Source organism: Pholcus phalangioides, unplaced genomic scaffold, assembly GCF_987345545.1.
Source record: "Pholcus phalangioides strain wild (caught in Gottingen) unplaced genomic scaffold, Ppha-v1.0 ptg000015l_1, whole genome shotgun sequence".
In the NCBI taxonomy this organism is placed as follows: Eukaryota; Metazoa; Arthropoda; class Arachnida; order Araneae; family Pholcidae; genus Pholcus; species Pholcus phalangioides.
In genome coordinates, this window is record NW_028301608.1 from 61,016,494 (window position 1) to 61,034,374 (window position 17,881).

Below are 17,881 nucleotides of genomic sequence, written 5' to 3' on the forward strand. Positions count from 1 at the left end.
AAAGCGCAAGAGTGTGGTGGTTCAATTCTCATCGTAATGTGGTGAATGTTATGGGTTGCTACAGTAATCTCTAGCAGGAGAAAGAGAGAGAAAAATACTTTTTTCTACACTTAATTGCTTATTGATCCTATACAAATTCAAAGGCCACAACAGGCAAATTGCCCAATGAGGTGGCTGAAAAAAGATGCCTAAGTATAGATGCCAAATATAACCAGAATACAGCATAAAAGCATATATCATGAAAAAAAAATTAATGATTAATACTATATAATGCACTGCTTATAAAAAAGATTATGGTTGTCTTATCAGTGTGGATAGCTTCTTGATTTATCTCACTATGTTTATCGTACTTTTTTTTAAACTTGTCAATCGTGTTAGAATTTACGACCCCTGGAAGTAAGCTATTCCATTTAATAACTGCATTAGAGAAAATACTTTCTCCTCTTACTGTCTCAAAGTGAACAGTAGGGAACAATTTGATCATAAATCAGTGTTTCTCAAACTTTTAACATCCGTGGCTCCCTTGCCCTGTGACTATATACCAGCGGTGCCCTCATGAATTATATAAATCAATTTAACTCTGGTTACTGTGAACACTTCATAGGCATATGCTAATATCTTCACCTTGATGCAGAAGGTTCGGCGACACTCCTAAGAGCTGCAATGCATACCTTGAGAACCTCTGCCATAGACAAACATTGAAATATTTACATTGGTTGAATTTTGTAGCTGAAATAAATAAATGAATAAAAGAAATAATCCAGTTACAAGGTACTCAATTTTGTGCAATTACAGTGACACTCTTTTAATGAGTGAGCATTTTTCATTAAAAAATTTGCAATTAACATTTTAAACTTGGCCTAAGAAGTCTGCAAATTTATTTCATATGTGTCAGAGCATTTTTTTAGTAATTAGTGTAGATTTTTGAACGAGAGAAAACTGGGCAAAGGTGAGATTGTTATTTATAACTTTATTGTCCTTCTAACACTGCTTTTTCTGTTTTCAGTGGATAAATAAAATTTTTATCCCAAAAATGTGATTACAAGGTATGAGCCTGCCATAAAAATTCAATAATGACAATATAGTTCACGAATGTTTAAATGAAAATAATGAAAAAAAAAAAGCAAATCAAACATGTTTGTAAGTCAGTTTATAATGCTTTCGAACCATTTGGCCTTTTCAGAGTATGTAGACTTATCAACCAACTACGATTGTGATAATCATCAGAGGCGTTCATCGAGCGTTGAACCTGACCTGCCATCACACATGACTATCGCAAAGCAAATAGCAATTGAACATATGAAGTCAGAGCGAACCAAAGCTTGCCTCACAATGTGGGACGACAGCCCAACTGCTGATCTTAGATCCAGAAGAAACTCTTACAATGATTCTCCTTCCTCGTCTAGGTGGCTTATAGGTTCGGGGGCTTTGGTTGGTGAGTTTGGGATGTTGTGACAGACAGCACAGGTTGTCTGATCCAGGATTGCGTGGGGAATTCTTTGTGATTGTGTTGTCTTTTTTTTTCTGCTGACTAACAAAATTTACATCTAATGCTGCAGAGCAACAAAAAAAAAGTTATTGCATGTATAATAAAGTCAAATAAAATAGGCTGCATATGTAATAGGTTGGAAAGTTCCATTAAATCTTTTAACATTAATAACTATGCTAAGAAAAACTTATTTAGAATGACATCATGCATGCTCAGTTAAGTTCTATTCATGAGGGATTCTCTAGTGTCTTCCAATTTCTCGATTTTTGAAAGGTTCTATATATTGGAGATATAAAGATATCGTTCTAAAGATATTGGTTCTTGATTTTCATTCTAACAAAATAATTTCCCATACATAAAATTGCACTTTCTTTTATCAATAACTCAAACTTAGTTTCTATAAAAAAACTTGTTTTTATCCTGCCAAACTTACATTTCTATATTCTGGCGAGGAATTTGTCTCGAGAGACATTACAAACATGGTGATACTTATTCCATCATGGCAGTTGAATAAAAAAAACCTATTTAGATTTACAAAACATCCATGTAACTAGAGCATACTAATATCTGTGCAGAATTTAAAGACCCAAGCTATCCCCGGTTTATCTTCAGTTCGGTGAGTTTGGGTTTGAATGCCGTTTTTTTGCATGGATATATTAATGTAGTGATTCAGCATCGCCTTCAAGTGAGTTCAGAGTGATAAGCTTTCAAAAAGACAAAGAAGAAAATGGTATGAAATCTTGTGGAGAGATTTCTTGTTGGACACAAGACTGCATCAAAAAGTTCTCTTTTGTGATGACCTGGTCTACAAGCCGTTTCAGTGATCTGGAACATTAGGGAAATGAAAAATGGCCAGGGGAAATGTAAAATATTTTTCAAAAGTAGGAAATATGCAAATATTTGATAAAAGCCTGGAAAAAATTCTGTGAAAGGAAAAAATGAAGTTGAAAATAATTGAAAGAAAGTAGAGATATTTATAATTTTCCTTTCTCTCTCCTCCCCCCCCCCCCCCCCCCCCGCACATCAATGTAAAGAAAAATAAAGATCTGGTACCTGCATAATTAAAAATAGCGAGATACTGCAACAATTTTTTAATACTACATCAGTTCAGCTTAACTTAGCTATGCTAATTGATTTCTTTCAAAACATTGATATTGGTTATAATTTTAAACCAATATCTGAAACAAATTTTGCGATTCTTTTCAAAGGAGGAAACCAGCTGCTTTCTATAATGCATGTTTTGCTGTTGTAGTGCTATAGTTTGTTTCATGCTCAAAGTAGTCTCGTCTGAATAAAATCCTAAATTCACAATAATTTTATACCCTCTTAGTTTAGTGTTTTGTAAGCATGAGAGAAAAGTCTGTATTCTGTGCTTGTGTCAGAAATTTCGCTTATGCGATCCTGAGATATTGACAGATCATGGAGAAATGTTTTGCTATTTTGCAAATTTTTTTCATTATATTTTTGCATGAGATGTGCTGTGATTGCATTGCAGGAATGCTGCATGACTTCATACATCATATCATTTTGTTTAATTTTTCTTCAAGTTATCATTTATATTATTTTAATTCCTTTTTTTCTATTACAGTCCACGCTGCTTAATGTGACCAGGACTCGGGTTTCTGATTGCAATAACCAAATGATAACTGTGTCAAAAAAAGTCCTGTTTGCAAGTATGGTGACCATATTTCCCTTTGGTCAAATGAGACGTATGGGTATTGGCAAAACGGGACAACTCTGTTTTTCTTTCTCACGTGATTGGTAGCAAAATGTTCAATTATTCTATTTCTTAAAATTCCATTCTAAAAAAAGGGACTTCTTCGATCTTTGCCATTGAGCTAAATATTTGTTCTTTCAGCCATTGTAAGGCGTTAGAATGGAATTGTCTAATGTATATCACAAATTACTATATTTTTTTTAATGTACGCAATACATGTCATGGATCATTGGGAAAATCTCTCAAAAAGAAATTTGAATTTGGTTAACTGAAAAGAGAACTGAAGAAAAGAACTTTTTTGATCATACCTTTGTCTTCACCTATAGGAAATCCATTGCAAAAGCAGCTCCAAACGTGCATGGATCACGGAAACTTCGGACTGATTATGACATTAAATACGGAAATATTTGTCAACAAAGGAGGAGGGAGAGAACAACCTTCTAACCTCCTGCATAGCCATGCAGCCCGATAAGGATAACTTATAGGCAAAAAGAAAAAGTTTAGTTAAACCTTAGCTTCAGAATGCTAAAAAAAAAATAATAAAAATAAAATTAACATCTGAAGTCCAGATAACTATAAATAAATTTTTCTCTATGTTTTGATATTGGTTTGTTCCGTTCTTTGCAAAAGTGATAACAATACCCGAATGACAACATTATTCATATTCTAATAAGCAGCGTTGACTGTATTAGGTTTAAGGTAATTTTTACTTACAGAGAAGAATTTCAGAGATCTTGATGCCAGCATGAAATTTTATCTTACATATTTAAATAAATTTCAATGTGCTTTATATTTGACCTTTGCTCTTCCAACTGAAATGAAATTTTTATCATCGGATAGTAAAAGTTCAATCGAAATTTCTGAATTTGAGATTTTTGTCAATTTCAGAGGAATTATAAAATATTGGTCTCAGAAGTTTTTAAATGTGTGCACATGATCCCTGCAAAATTTACATTTTTTTAGTTTAAAATAACATTTGGAAGTTCATTTTGGGAAAAATTATATCTAGCTCAAATTCTATTCCTATAAATGATTTTTGGACATTTCTATAAGGCCGGGCAATGGTTGCATTTGCTGGAATGTAACCTATAACCTTATTAGTGGAATTTTTAGTTTTTTAGTTAATTTCGAGTTTTATGAATGAAACTTCATGAAACTTTTATATTGTAATCCCAGCCTTAGAATGATGGCAATAATTTCCTACTGGAGAATATCTTCTTTTGCTCGGATAACTCATTGATATTTTTAAAAAGATTAATATTGAAACGAAATTTATTAAGATTTTTTGAAGTTTCTTTGAGTTAGTTAAACTGCTCTTATTTTCCCGTCCCACATTTAAAAACGATATTTTGTAATAGTTATTGATTATCATTTGCTATTTTAGGTGAGGACCTTATGTCCTGGAGCATGACTTCCTTATCATCATCTTCAAGAGGCCGGCGGAGAACCGATCTCATTCCAACGGTCATAGCTCGGGAGAGAAGCTTGACACCACATACCACACCCAGAGGTAATCCAAGCATGCGCGCTGTCAGCATGACTCGGTTGGATCAACTGGCACAGCCGCGACGGAGGTACTATGATGTCTCCAGGGACAACAGCAGTTCGGTGACCAGTACTGCGACCACATCGCCCTCGGGACCACGTGCTACTTCCCCCAGCATGAGTAAAAGCATGTGCAATCTGGCCAATAATTCTTGCTACCAACAACCTTTCAGGAGATTGACAAGAGTGTCCCATTCCAGGGGTGGGTCAAGCATGTCCAGAAGCATGATGCATCTTCCTGGGGCTGCACCAAAAAATAACCAGCAAAGCGCAAGCTTTGTGGCAAGCCCCAATGGTGATTCCAATTTGAACAAGCTTCGTCCCGCGCAGAGCATGTCTCACTTGGCTATGGCTCCCCGATTGACCCGTGCCGCTCGTCTCAGGGCAAATGCCTTGGCTAGTGCACGTCAGGATGGTCATACAAAATCTATGATGAATCTGCATAAAAATGAAGGTTATGCTTTTGGAAGGCTTACTTTGTCAGGTATGGCTTGTGCATTGCATGAATATGTGTACAGCTTAATGTTATTTAATTGTTCATGTCTTTTTTTTAAAATGAATCAGCTGTCTTATGTTTGTCTTGATTTTCTTCAAAATAGCATGATTCTTAATCTAGAACAAGGGTGCTCAAATTTAAGTAGAGTGAGCGCCACTTTATTGGTTTGAAAACGTGTTGCGGCACACTTAATTAAGTGATTTGCAAACATGTCACATTAAACTTAAATGATCTGGTACTATGCCACGGGTAACTTTAGTGATGTGGAATTGCACTACAGGCCGCTTAAGTGCTCTGAAATCATGCCGCAGGTCACTTTAGTAATCTGTTAATAACCTGCAGGACATTTAAGTGATCTGGGAATGTGCTATGGGCAACATGAGGGATGTGAAACTGTGTCACAGACCATTTGAGTGATCTGGGAATGTGATTACACTGTGGTTACTTAAGTGACATGAAACTGTACCCCCATGTCACTCAAGTTATCTGGAACTGTACAATAAGAGACCTGTGAATATGCTACAGGTCCCTTAGGTGATCTGGAAATGTGCAGCTTGGTTCATTTTCACAAAATTAAGTTTGATGCTATGTACCACATCAGATGACTCCAAGGGCCACATTTGGCCCACTGGCCATAGATTGAGCATGTTATGATCTAGAGCATTGAAGATGCATGTGTTTAGACTTTTGTAAACTAACAATCAAGAACTCTAAATTTTCTGAATGGAACCAACCTTTATTTATTCGGAACATTCTCAAATCTTGCACGATGTCATTATGGACATCAGAAATCAAATTTGATTTCTTTCCCTCTAAATTTTTATACACCAATGATCATTTATAATTTTTGCTTGCTTTTGTCTGGTTCTAAAATAATTTGTTACATGTTTGTAGAAGAACATAAACTCAATGTTTGCATGATTGTAAAAAATAAATGCTTTAGAGTTTTAAAATATAATCATGTGTTTTTCATCAATGTTAGAATTTTGATAAGAGCCTTTTTTCTAGCTTAACAAATGTGTTCGATGTGCGTTTATTTAAATTTTTACCATCTTTGTGTTACCTTTTGCATGCATAGATCATTTTTGCTTGATTGCATATGCAGATTCAAAAGTGTAATTTTTTTTCTAAAATACTTATTATCTTGTCTTTGAAGCTACAGGTATTCTTTGTCTTGCATATTTTTATTGTCTTTTCTTGTTTTTAAATTTGTTTAATTACATTTTATGTGTGCTCTCACACATGCACATGATCTTGCTTCCAGATCTCAATTCTAATCTTTTACATTTGGGCTGTACAATTGGCGGGCAAATTTCCAGCCCGCCAAGGAGTTCAATCTGGCCCATGAAAGGTTTCCAGAAAAAAAGTATCTATGTACACAACTCGTGATACATACCTAGAGGAATCATGTATACTCAATAGTAATAATAATATAGGAAATCAGGATCCCTACAGGAAAATATGTAGCATCACCAATTATTGCAAAAAAATATTTCAATCATAAGCAAGGTTTCTATTTATCACTGAAAAATTGACAGTGGTGAAAAATGAAGCACTAATGCAAATATCTGTAGATTAATATGTAATTCATGAAAAAAATACATTATGAAAGTTTAAATTAAAGTTATGAAAATAATCTTAATCTTTGATTTCAGTAAAGCATTGAAGGTCAAGTAAGCTCCATTGAAGATTAAAAAAAACAGGTCTTTTCTTTTTTTTAACGGGGGAAAAAAATGTACACAGCAAAAATTATATAGGAAGGTCCTGTGAAATGCTGGTCAAAATTATGATCACCCTATATATACTAGTTTCTGGTCCTTGAGTGGTGATAATATCGCATATCTGGCTTGTAGAACGAAAACCTTGTCACCCCCGATTTACATTTTAGAGTAAGAGAATAAGTACACAAAATTTAATCTGTTTTAAATTTTTCTTCTTTCAAAGTTCTTTTATTGTTGCTGAAATTATGACAATGTTTTTTTCAATGTGGGTAGCGTTATCAGTATTTGAAATGGTAATTCTATAATTATGTAAAATAGCATAATAGCACTGTGTGACTGGGATAAAAATTTTACTGATTACCTTATTGATGCCACAAGCAATTCGAACATACATTTTATTTCAACTTATTTACTAGATTCAAATGAGTTCCAATACATCTGAAAAAGTTTAATGGATGATTCATCTATTTTGGACGCAATTGAGCATCCTATATTCTTTCGGGTCTTATTATGGCTTATCAGATTTTCTATATTCATCAATAGGCTCATCATAATTCAAATGACCCTTAAGCATTGTTTCTATTCATTTATCCGGTAATGTAAAATTATATTGCAATCATTAAAATTGACTTTCATTTAACTGGTGGCAAGATCAATATTGCATTTATCTATTTTATTTTTAAGTTTTTCCCCATAAGCCAAACATCTTTTTTTGCACTGCAGCTGAGAAGACAAGACAAAACCAACTAATTGCATGGTTTTTTTTTGCGCTAACAAATTCACTTAAGCTTCTGTAAATTTGTAGAATGAGGCATTTTTCCTTTTCCTGATTGAGCTTTGGTGGTGTGGTTCATTGTTAAAATATTAAAAAAAATTAATCACTGGTAAGCATACAAGTATACAAGTTTGCACCTCGTTTTAATTTCCTTGGGTGATGGTACTCCTCTAGATTTAGGTGATGCTGCCAGATTCTTTCTCGTGGCTGTACCTGCTGGTCTCCCAGTCTGCTTATTGCGCCTTGTGTGATGTTTCCTTTTGTGTATACATATTTGTTGTCAAGAAACTGTAAGTATTCCTTGTAATATTTTACATGTATCTCATTGTCATATCAAAATAAGTATGCATCAAATAATATGTGTATTTCAGTAATGAAATAACAAAAGTAAAGGTCATAGTAATCTAGTTTTAGAAATTTTTATTTGGTAAATTATTAGGAAAAAAGCTTGATGAAGGATACTTTGGAAAAGAACAAAAGAACAAAAATTTTATTTTACCAATAAAACACCCGAGAGAAAAATTTTGGCAATGTTTTAATGCTTGTTAGACTTCAGTACTGTAGTAGTAAGCTTTAGTACAAACATGTTAATTTCATAATTTTTTTTTTTTCAAATCCCTATGCACAATAATTAAAAAAAATCGTAATATTCTTTTAACTGTTTTCGATAATTTTTCTGTTGTGTTATCCTCAGCCAAAGACTCATCCTGTTCACCATCACGTCCCCAGAGTGCCATGTCAGGAAAATCCGAAATGAGTGTTAGTTCCAGCCAAGCTTCTGGTGTCGTCTACAGGCCAAGGCCCATTGCACCCAGGAAACCTAGGCCAGTCAGTATTGCTGGCACAACTGTTGACAAATCTACTTGGAATTCAAGCTTTGAAAGGCAATCAAGACCTCATGAACAAAATGGTAGGCATTCTATCACGTCAAATTAATGTAGTTTGGACTTGTATTTGAGACTGTATTATGAAAGTGTTAAAAATCAAACTGTAAAATTAACTTGAATTTTATTTAAGTCATGCAAATCATTTTTGTTTCTAGCGACAGTACCGAAAACTATACCCAGAGCAAAAAGTAAAGAACCAGAAAGCAAACAAAAACCAATTCCACCACCTAAAAAGCCTGTCCCACCCCCTAAGTCAGCTCAAGTACTTGCAAAAGCTAGAAGCCATCCTGTTCCGACAAAAGATAACTTGAGAAAAGTAAGTCATGTATTCTATTTTTTTTAACACTAATTTGTTTTATGTCTATGATTTCTTTGAATTTTGGTGCCATGGATTCAATTAGCATCATCAAATAAGTTCCTAGTGGAGTTGCAAAATTATTTCTGTTGATTGTTAATATTGGATAATTTTCTCGTAATAACACGCTTTTACAGCATGTAATGTTATGCTTTGAAATACAGTAGCATCCTGACCTGCAATCGGTTTCCAGGCTAGTAGGCCATGGTGTAAAACATTTTCTTCTCAACCTTTTACCCACATCTGTGGCAGGCATCTTCTGAGGTTAAATGGGCATATGTCTCCACGACAAGTGAGAAAGACTTTGTGTACATCGTGTCATTGACTTCTCTTTATACACTTCTGAGACTAGATTGGCTGCAGAAGAACTGGCTTGTGTGGATGTGTCATGCTCTGATTGGCTGCATGTGGCATCTAGTGGCAATTGGCTGTCGAGGTCATTTCCTCTCTGCGAGGGTGGGGACACATCTCTGCTCTCTGAAGTAATGGGACCCAAGTGGGATGCACCTTCATCATCATCCTCCTACTTTTGATTTCTGTTGTGGTGCTTAAATATTTCAATGGCTTCTTTATGAAGATGGGCATGGTAGTGTACCTTGGACAATATTACCTCAGTATTTTCAAATTTCATTTTGTGATCTGTTTCTCGCATGTGTTCTGCTAATATGGCTGAACTTTCCCCTTTTTTTCCAAGTGGCAGCTTCTCTGGTGTTCCTTTGCTCTTGTAGCAGTACTTCTTTTTGGTGTTCCTATGTATACTTTTCCACACGAGCATGGAACTCGGTTAACATCTGCCATGCAAAACGGACCTCTCAGATCTTTTGCAGAGCATAGTGACTCTGTTAAGCTTCTGGTGTGTTTGAAAATGGGCTTGATGTTGAACTTTTTTCCAAAACTCTCCTGCTATCACTATTAAACACTACATGTAGCCAATCAGAGCATGACATATCCACACAAGCCAGCCAATGCGGTTCTTCTGTTGCTGATCAAGCCTCAGAAGTGTATGTAGAGAAGAAGTGTCAATGACACTTAATGTATGAAGCCTTTCTCGCTTGTCGCGGAAATCTACGCCCGTTTAGCCTCAAAATATGCCTGCCACAGATGTGGGCAAAAGGTTGGGAAGAAAATACCTTAGAGACCATGGCCTAATATCCAGGAAACTACTTGCAAGTCATTGAATGCTGACCATGAAAGCCTCTAACAATACTACTGTAGAACCCTGATTATTTGAGCCTTGATTAACCGAGTCTCGGGTTATCTGAGGCACTTTTCATAAATTCATTAAAAAAGTTAGGTGCATTGAAATGGTGTGCGAGATATCATACGTCACCGCAAACTGGTTCACAGGATGCTGCAGCATGTATGTCGAAGGCTTGTGAATTTTAGACCAGTGTTTCCCAAAGGGTGATATTGCCCTTTTTGGGGTCAGAGGAATGGATCAAGAGGGATCGAAAATCTGCTACAATTTCACATGTCTTCTACATTTTGCTACAATTTCTGATGTTTGCTACATTCTGCTACAAAAATGCCGATATTCTTCAATTCTGCACCATCTTGTGCCAGAAACAAAATTCTCCCTTAAGAAACTTTGAAGTTGCATCACAATGGAAGTGGATTTTCCGTTAACATCATTTGTCCTCTCTGCAATTTAATTTTTTAGGGCCACAGATGGAATTAGCTTGAGGCCCTCTCCCCAGGATTTGGCGCCCAGTCTTTTGACAATGCATAAAATGGGATCAAACTATGTGAATTGCAGCTCATCTGCAGAGCAACGAAAAAAAAAACCCCTTCAGTTGCTGTTTCCAGCTGTTTTTTTTACAAAAAAAGGTTGACTCTTCATTTATGTGTTCCTTATTTATTTTTTAAATTGCATAAATTTTCCCTGACTGGTTGTACTCGACAGAACATTTGTGTATCTTTTAACAGAAAGGAAAAGTTAGTGAAAGAACGTATTATCGCACTGGAAAAACAGAAATGCTAAATCCATCTTCACCATCAGGAGTTGCAATGCAAAAGCCGTCAGTAAATTCAGAGTTTCTATGATCATATGAAAGTGACGAAATCCCAGAAAAGTAATGAAATTAAAAAAGCTCGAAATAAGTGAAAAATAGGGAGTGAAAACAGATGTGTACTCAGATTGGATTTTTTTGCGAAAATAGAATCATTTTATTAAACTTCTAATAGTTTAATCATATTATTCTATAGGTTTTATTTCTGTAGTTTAAATTAAAAATAATTTATGTCTATTGTTTTTAATCACACTATTAAATTTCTTAGAATTTCTAATAAATGACGAATGACCTAGCAAAAGAAGTCATCTCAAAGTATGTTGAGTGTTTGACTCAACAAGTAGAGATAATAATCAATAGCGAACTCAAAAGGAAACACATTTTAAATATGAAATAGGTAAATCTTGGCAAAAGAAGCAAGATAATAGTTCAGAAATCCTTGAAACTGAAGAGTACGAAAGTGGTAAAAACAAGAAAAATAATTACCTTTCTCATGAGTGTTTCAAGTCTCTCCTTTAGTGATTTGTTTTTAAATTAGTGATTGCCAGGTCTACACACTAAATCTAAAACACTCATTTTCAAATTGGTTATGAAATCTGAAATACCATATGTTAAAATGTGTCTATGTTAAAAACCTCTCATTTGCTGATATTGTAAAGAATGTAAAAATATAAATATTAAGAAGTCTCCCAAAATTTTTTTATGATTAAAAAAAAAAATATTTATATATTCTAGAGGAAATCTGTGTATTTTGTACCTTGGGGGCATCCCCTTCTTTTGAGTTGATAACACTGCTTTTTAAAGTAAAAGGTAATCCTGTGTATGCTACTGCACATATGTATATAAAAACTAATTTACTGCCAAAATTTTAAAGTACTACAAAACTGATAAATGTTGCTACAAAAATAATTTTTCCTGCTACAAAAATCAAATTTTAATTTTCCACCCCTGGATCATTGAGACATTGGAGATGAGATCTAAATGAGCTGGCTTGATCGGGGGGCACAATAGGAGTTAATTTTTTCTTTTTCAATAAAGAAGTTCATGAGAAAAATAAGTTTAGAAAACACTCTTGATTAGAAAAACATTTTAAATCTGTTGCTCGTGATCATTGGAAAGCATCAAAGCATTTGGGAGTTGCTGACAAAAGACATTGAAAACAATTATCCAAGGTGGGTTTGGTTCACATTAGCTCTAATCGGGTCTTACTGTGCATAAAAAATGAAATTTTTATTCGGGTAAAGTCCAATTTGGATTTAATGAATCAGATAAAACTGACATTTTTATTTGTTAAATTTTGGAAAAAATATTTCTGGTTTGTATTATACAAATATATATATGCATAAAGACTTCTAAAAAAATTATTATATAGGGGTCTGACTGTTTGTGATTTGTTTTTAATAATTAGTTTTTTTTTTATAATTTCAAGAAATGTGAAAAATATCTTGATGCCATTTGTTTTGTTTATTCATCAAGGTCAGAGCATCTGATTCTGGCAGCAAAGTCAGCTCTTCTGAAAATTCAGAATCTAGTGAGAATCTTCCTATCCCTGTGACTAAAAATCAAGCTCTGGTCGATATAAGTACCACAAAGTCTCTTCCAGATGCTAATGCACAAGCTATGGCTCCTGATGGTTCTGAAACATCAGCTTCTACTGAAGAACCAGCTCCAGAAGAAAAGACAACACCGGAGATCAGGGAGACCCCTGGATTGGAGCATTCTTTGCCTACAGAAACGCAGCAAGAACTGATTCCTGTCCAAGCAAAACTTGAAAATAGTAGGGAGTTGACACCAGCTGAAACTGTACCTTCCCATGAAACTTCACCGACAAAGCCTCGTATCACATCAGAAGAAGAGGCAAAAGCTCTTTTGGCAGAAAAACGACGTATTGCTAGAGAGCAAGCAGAAAGGGAGGCAGAATTGGAACGTCAGCGCCAGGAGGAGCTTAGGTGGGCTTTCGTATTTTTGTCTTTACATTTTGCTTTCTGTTTATTTCGGAAATTTTTCTTATTGGACAAAAAATATTAACTGATCATACTGAACTTAAACAAATAGAAATATAATGGAATGTGTGAATAGAAATATAATGGAATAGAAATATAATGGAAGAAGTTTTCACACCTTATGCTGCAATTCTTTTAGAGAAATTATACAGTGAAACATCCTAAATACGTAATGAAAAAGAATTTTTTTTACGTGTGCCTTTTCAGAAATTTTTGGTAGTTAGTTGAATAAGGTCAACTACTTAAAAGTGGTTAATCTGTATTGATTTTTGTGTATAAAGTAATACCTTAACTTAAAACACTCTGCATTTATGTTGTCTCATTCATCCTAAAAATAATATTCATCAATCAGACACTCTTTGAGCAAAGCTTTAGAGGCTTTTGACATTTTGTATTTCTTGTTTTATTTTATTTACAATAACCCCGGAAGGCATGAAATGCACTTATAATGTAAGTATTCTTAGGAAGTGAACATTTCCTCACAAAATTTGCATTGAAGATGAATTGGTAAGAAAAATATGGCTACTTTATGACCTGTAAAATCACAGGAGATTAATGTTTTTCCTATATTTTTAACAAAGCTTACTTGAATTTGTAATCTTAACACTGAGATCATTAGCGGATATAGACTTGAAAGACTTGGGGGGGGGGGGGGCACCAATAATGATGTCAATTCATGTACAGCAGTGGTTTCCAAACCTTTTTGGCGACCCTCCCCCCTTCAACTTCAGTTAAAAATTTAATCAATAGATGCCACTGCACAGATACTATTCATATGTGCATAATCAACTCTGTATTTTTCGAATTATTTGAAAAATTGACATTCTGATTGAAATGCATGAAAATATGTGAGTGCTCACGTGTGTATTCAGCAGATACGTCAACCCGTGTCTGACAACCAATGAAAGTTGAATTATTAAAGACTTCCTATCGTCTAAATCTGCCAGTATATACTTTTATATTGTTTTCGTTTAATCTGATAATTAAAATTTTACAGGGCTATCTGCAAGCATGAAAAGGATTTTTTTTTTTTCATTTACCATTTTCATGGTTTTCAATTTTAATGCCGGAGTTCCCTTTTCCAGACAATCTGTAGTTTCTAATTTATTAGTTACGTGCTTCACTGTTGACCAATGAATATATTTATGGATAATAAATACCTTAGAGAGTTAAGCTGTTTTAGATTTTGTATAGAGTATATTTATTGATGTTGCAAAAGAAGAAAATAAATCTATTTTCAAGAGTTAAAATTTTGGAAAATTTTTTGCAACTCTAATTTATTCACTCAAACTCCCATCCACTGGGCGGAGGGAGGGGGGGGGGGTCGTGGCCCACTGTTTGAGAACCATGGGTATACAGTATAGCCTGTCACTTTGTACACCTCCCTATATTGAATAGTTTTGAATGGTTTTATATGGTCGATACTGAATGGTTTTTGAATCCTATACCGAAACATGCCTATGATACTCTGTATCTTGGAACCCACAGTGTCTTATCTTTGAACAGGTCTGCTCATATACTGCTGATAGGTTGAATACTTGACAGTGTTATGAAATTGTAATCAGGGTAGATTTCTCTGCCTCTGAGCTGGATTTAAAAAGAACCTTCTCAAAATTAGGGTTTAACACTCATATTATAGTTTTTTCTACACCTGTACGTAAGTCAGTCTTCGATAGTATCCTGCATGTGGTGTCATGTTAGACTTAATGCAGTTGTATTTGATTTAATTGTTATGAGAAACAAAAGTTTGATTGAAAAGAAAAAAAATGTTGTTGACTGTTTGTCGAGTGGCAAAAGTTGCAGAAAAATCTCTATTTGGACTCTTCAAATCAACTGTGCCACACATTTTCTTAGCTTTCCCCCCCCCCCCCCCACACTTGCCTACTTATTTTGGTAAGAATTTGTGGTGCTGTTGTTAAATACAATAGATTACACTCACTAAATTTGACTAGGAACTTAGTTTCCTAGTTTTTTTTACTTGTCTTGGAAAAAATTTCTGACATAAGTCGGGTATCACTGTATGTGAGAACATTCACAATAAATTTTTTAACTGCTCTTTTGCTGTATTAAAAATGATTAATTTGATAAGTAAAAATTTTCACAGTGATTTCTCTATTTCAAATTCATTTACTCAACATTTATTTATATTCTGTATACAGACGACAAGAGGAAGAGCGTCAGAGGCAAGAAGAACTCGAGCAAAAACGGCAAGAGGAAGAGCAAATACGATTAGCTGAAATTCATCGAAAAATGGAGGAAGAGAAGTTGAGAAAGGCCATTGAGGAGCAGGAACAGAGAGAACGAGAAGAGAAGGCAAGGAGGGAAGAAGAAGCAAGGCTTGTGAGTCTTTTTGAAATTGAAATTGAAATTGAAATTGAAATTTATTACACACACACATATTACAACATATAATACAGACGCAATATACAAAAAAAACAAACAAAAAAAAACATATATATTACCATTTATATATTAGCCCAAGGGATTACATAATCCGTCCAGGGCATATTGATAGTGTAGTATATATTGGGGTTGACAACAGACCAATGGTGTATATAATTAAAATATAATATTGTCTTCACATTACATTCGTAAAGAGAGAAAAAAAGATGCATGTATTTGGGATTAATATTCAATTGTGTTGATTTTGTTTATGAGTAGTTTTCTGAATTTGTGCAGTGATTTTTCCGTCTTTATTTCGTTATTCAATCTATTATATTCTTTAGGTGCTATGTATATGAATTGTTTTTGTATTATGGTTTTGTTTGGTTTAATTATGGCGTATTGAATTCCGTGTTGTCTTGTTTGTCTCTGCTGTTGTTTAATTCTGAACCAATCGGGATTTTTCTGAATAAAGAATAATATTTTGTAAAGATAGAGTTTATTGATGTTAAATCTATAATCATTGTGACAGTCTTGGATTATATTTATTTTTTCAGATACATTATTCACAACTTTTCTCAGAGTGTTTCTTATTATATTTATATTTGAGTCATAATCACCGCCCCATACCGATATACCATATTGTATGACTGGTAAAATCCATGCGAAGTAAATAATACGAAGAAATTTAGGGGATATAATATTTTTCAAGCAGTAAATCCTGGTATTGATGTATTTTAGTTTATTGCTTACTGTCACCGCTTGAGTTTTCCATTTAAGGTTTTTATTAAAAACGATTCCAAGATAGTTTATTTCATCGGACTCCTTAATTTCAGTACAGCGACACTCATTGCGTGAGCAATGACCTACATGATATTGTATTGTTATTGGTTCTATATTTCTGTTATTATATAATTGAAAATGCATAAATTTAGTTTTATTTAAATTAAGGGTCAATTTATTATATTTTAGCCATTGTGAAATTATTGTCATATCATTTTCCGCTTTATATTTAAGGTTTAGGTTATCATTATCGGAAATGAAGAGCACTGTGTCATCTGCATAACTAATAATATTTCCATTCATTTGTAGGTGTTGTATATCATTTACATAAATCAAAAAGAGTATCGCTCCGAGTACCGATCCTTGTGGGACACCGCTTACTATTTGCTTAAAAGATCCTATTTCATTTTTAATTTTAATTGCCTGTTTTCTGTTCGTTAAGTAGCTTTTAAACCAGTCGTGTATTTTTCCTCTTATACCAGCCTTATTAATTTTGTCCAGAAGTATTTTATGGTCAACGCTGTCAAATGCTTTACGTAAATCCAAAAAAACAGCAAGGGTTTTTTTATTGTTATTGACATTCTTGTAAATGTATTCAGTGAGTTTTAGAACTGCCATTTCTGTGTTTTTATTTTCAAGAAATCCAAATTGGTTTTTTGCAAAGTAAGAGTTAGAGTTGAGGAAATCCATAATTTTCATTTTCATAACCCGTTCTATGACTTTAGACATAATTGGAAGTATCGATATTGGGCGATAATTATTATAATTATTAATATTTCCAGTTTTGTGAATAGGTCTAACAATGGCATATTTAAGTTTTTCAATAAAAGTACCTTCAGTAATTGAAGTATTGATTATATATGTTATGAACCGCAGATGATGTTTACAGACTATTTTTAGCATTCTAGCATTAATGCCATCGTATCCAATTGCTTTGTTATTATTTGATTTCATAACTATGTATTTAACATATTTTTCTTCCAGTGGAGTAAAAACCATAGAATTAATTTGGTTATAAGACATTTGAATTGGACAATGATCGTTATCAGTATCTGTCTCATTTGATTCATTGCTGACTACATTAATAAAATAGTCATTCATTTTTTCTACCACAATACCGAGATCTTCATCAGTGGGTATCTTTATTATTTTCTCATTTTTATTTATTAGGTTGTTAATGATTTTCCATTGCTTTTTTGTATCGTTTCCACAAGCATTAAATTTATTGTAAAAATATTCCTCTTTGGTATATCTAATCTTTTTTTTCAGCATTTTTTCATAATTTTTGTATTCTAACCTGGCTTCTTGATTATGTGCGTTTCGCTTGAATTTTTTATATAATTTCTCTTTAATATCAATCATTTTTTTTAGTTCAACCGTTATCCATTCATTTTTCTTTCCATTTTTATTATTTTTAATACTTTTCATCCAGAAACAACGGTGTTTGTAGATGATATCAATAAATATTTCGTATAATATATTCACATTTTTCTCCGAGAAAACATTTTCATTCACTTTATAATTTTTTATGCAGGTCTCAAAGCTTACATAATCAACCCTATCAATGTTGTTCTGCTCATGAGTTTCAGATTTTGTAATTTTTGTTTTTTCAGCATTATAACCATTTAAAAGTAATGGCCAGTGATCAGTTATATGAATTTTGGCTATTGCAGTTTCATACTGCCAGTTTAATTTTGCATTTCTTATATATATATGATC

The 17,881-nt window shown here is 33.7% G+C and overlaps 1 protein-coding gene across 10 annotated transcripts in view; it reads left to right on the forward strand.

The window, feature by feature from the left end:
- Window positions 1-17,881, forward strand: part of LOC149076405 (uncharacterized) — a 71,713-nt gene that overhangs the window by 44,230 nt on the left and 9,602 nt on the right. For 7 of the 10 annotated variants that reach the window (XM_089243947.1, XM_089243953.1, XM_089243952.1 and 4 more), the window contains 6 exons: window positions 1,184-1,435; window positions 4,591-5,235; window positions 8,438-8,653; window positions 8,786-8,946; window positions 12,471-12,943; window positions 15,157-15,337. In XM_089243947.1, coding sequence (XP_089100073.1) covers window positions 1,184-1,435; window positions 4,591-5,235; window positions 8,438-8,653; window positions 8,786-8,946; window positions 12,471-12,943; window positions 15,157-15,337 — 1,928 coding nt within the window. The remainder of the gene's footprint in view (window positions 1-1,183; window positions 1,436-4,590; window positions 5,236-8,437; window positions 8,654-8,785; window positions 8,947-12,470; window positions 12,944-15,156; window positions 15,338-17,881) is intronic. The other 3 variants (XM_089243955.1, XM_089243954.1, XM_089243957.1) reach the window with 3 other exon arrangements.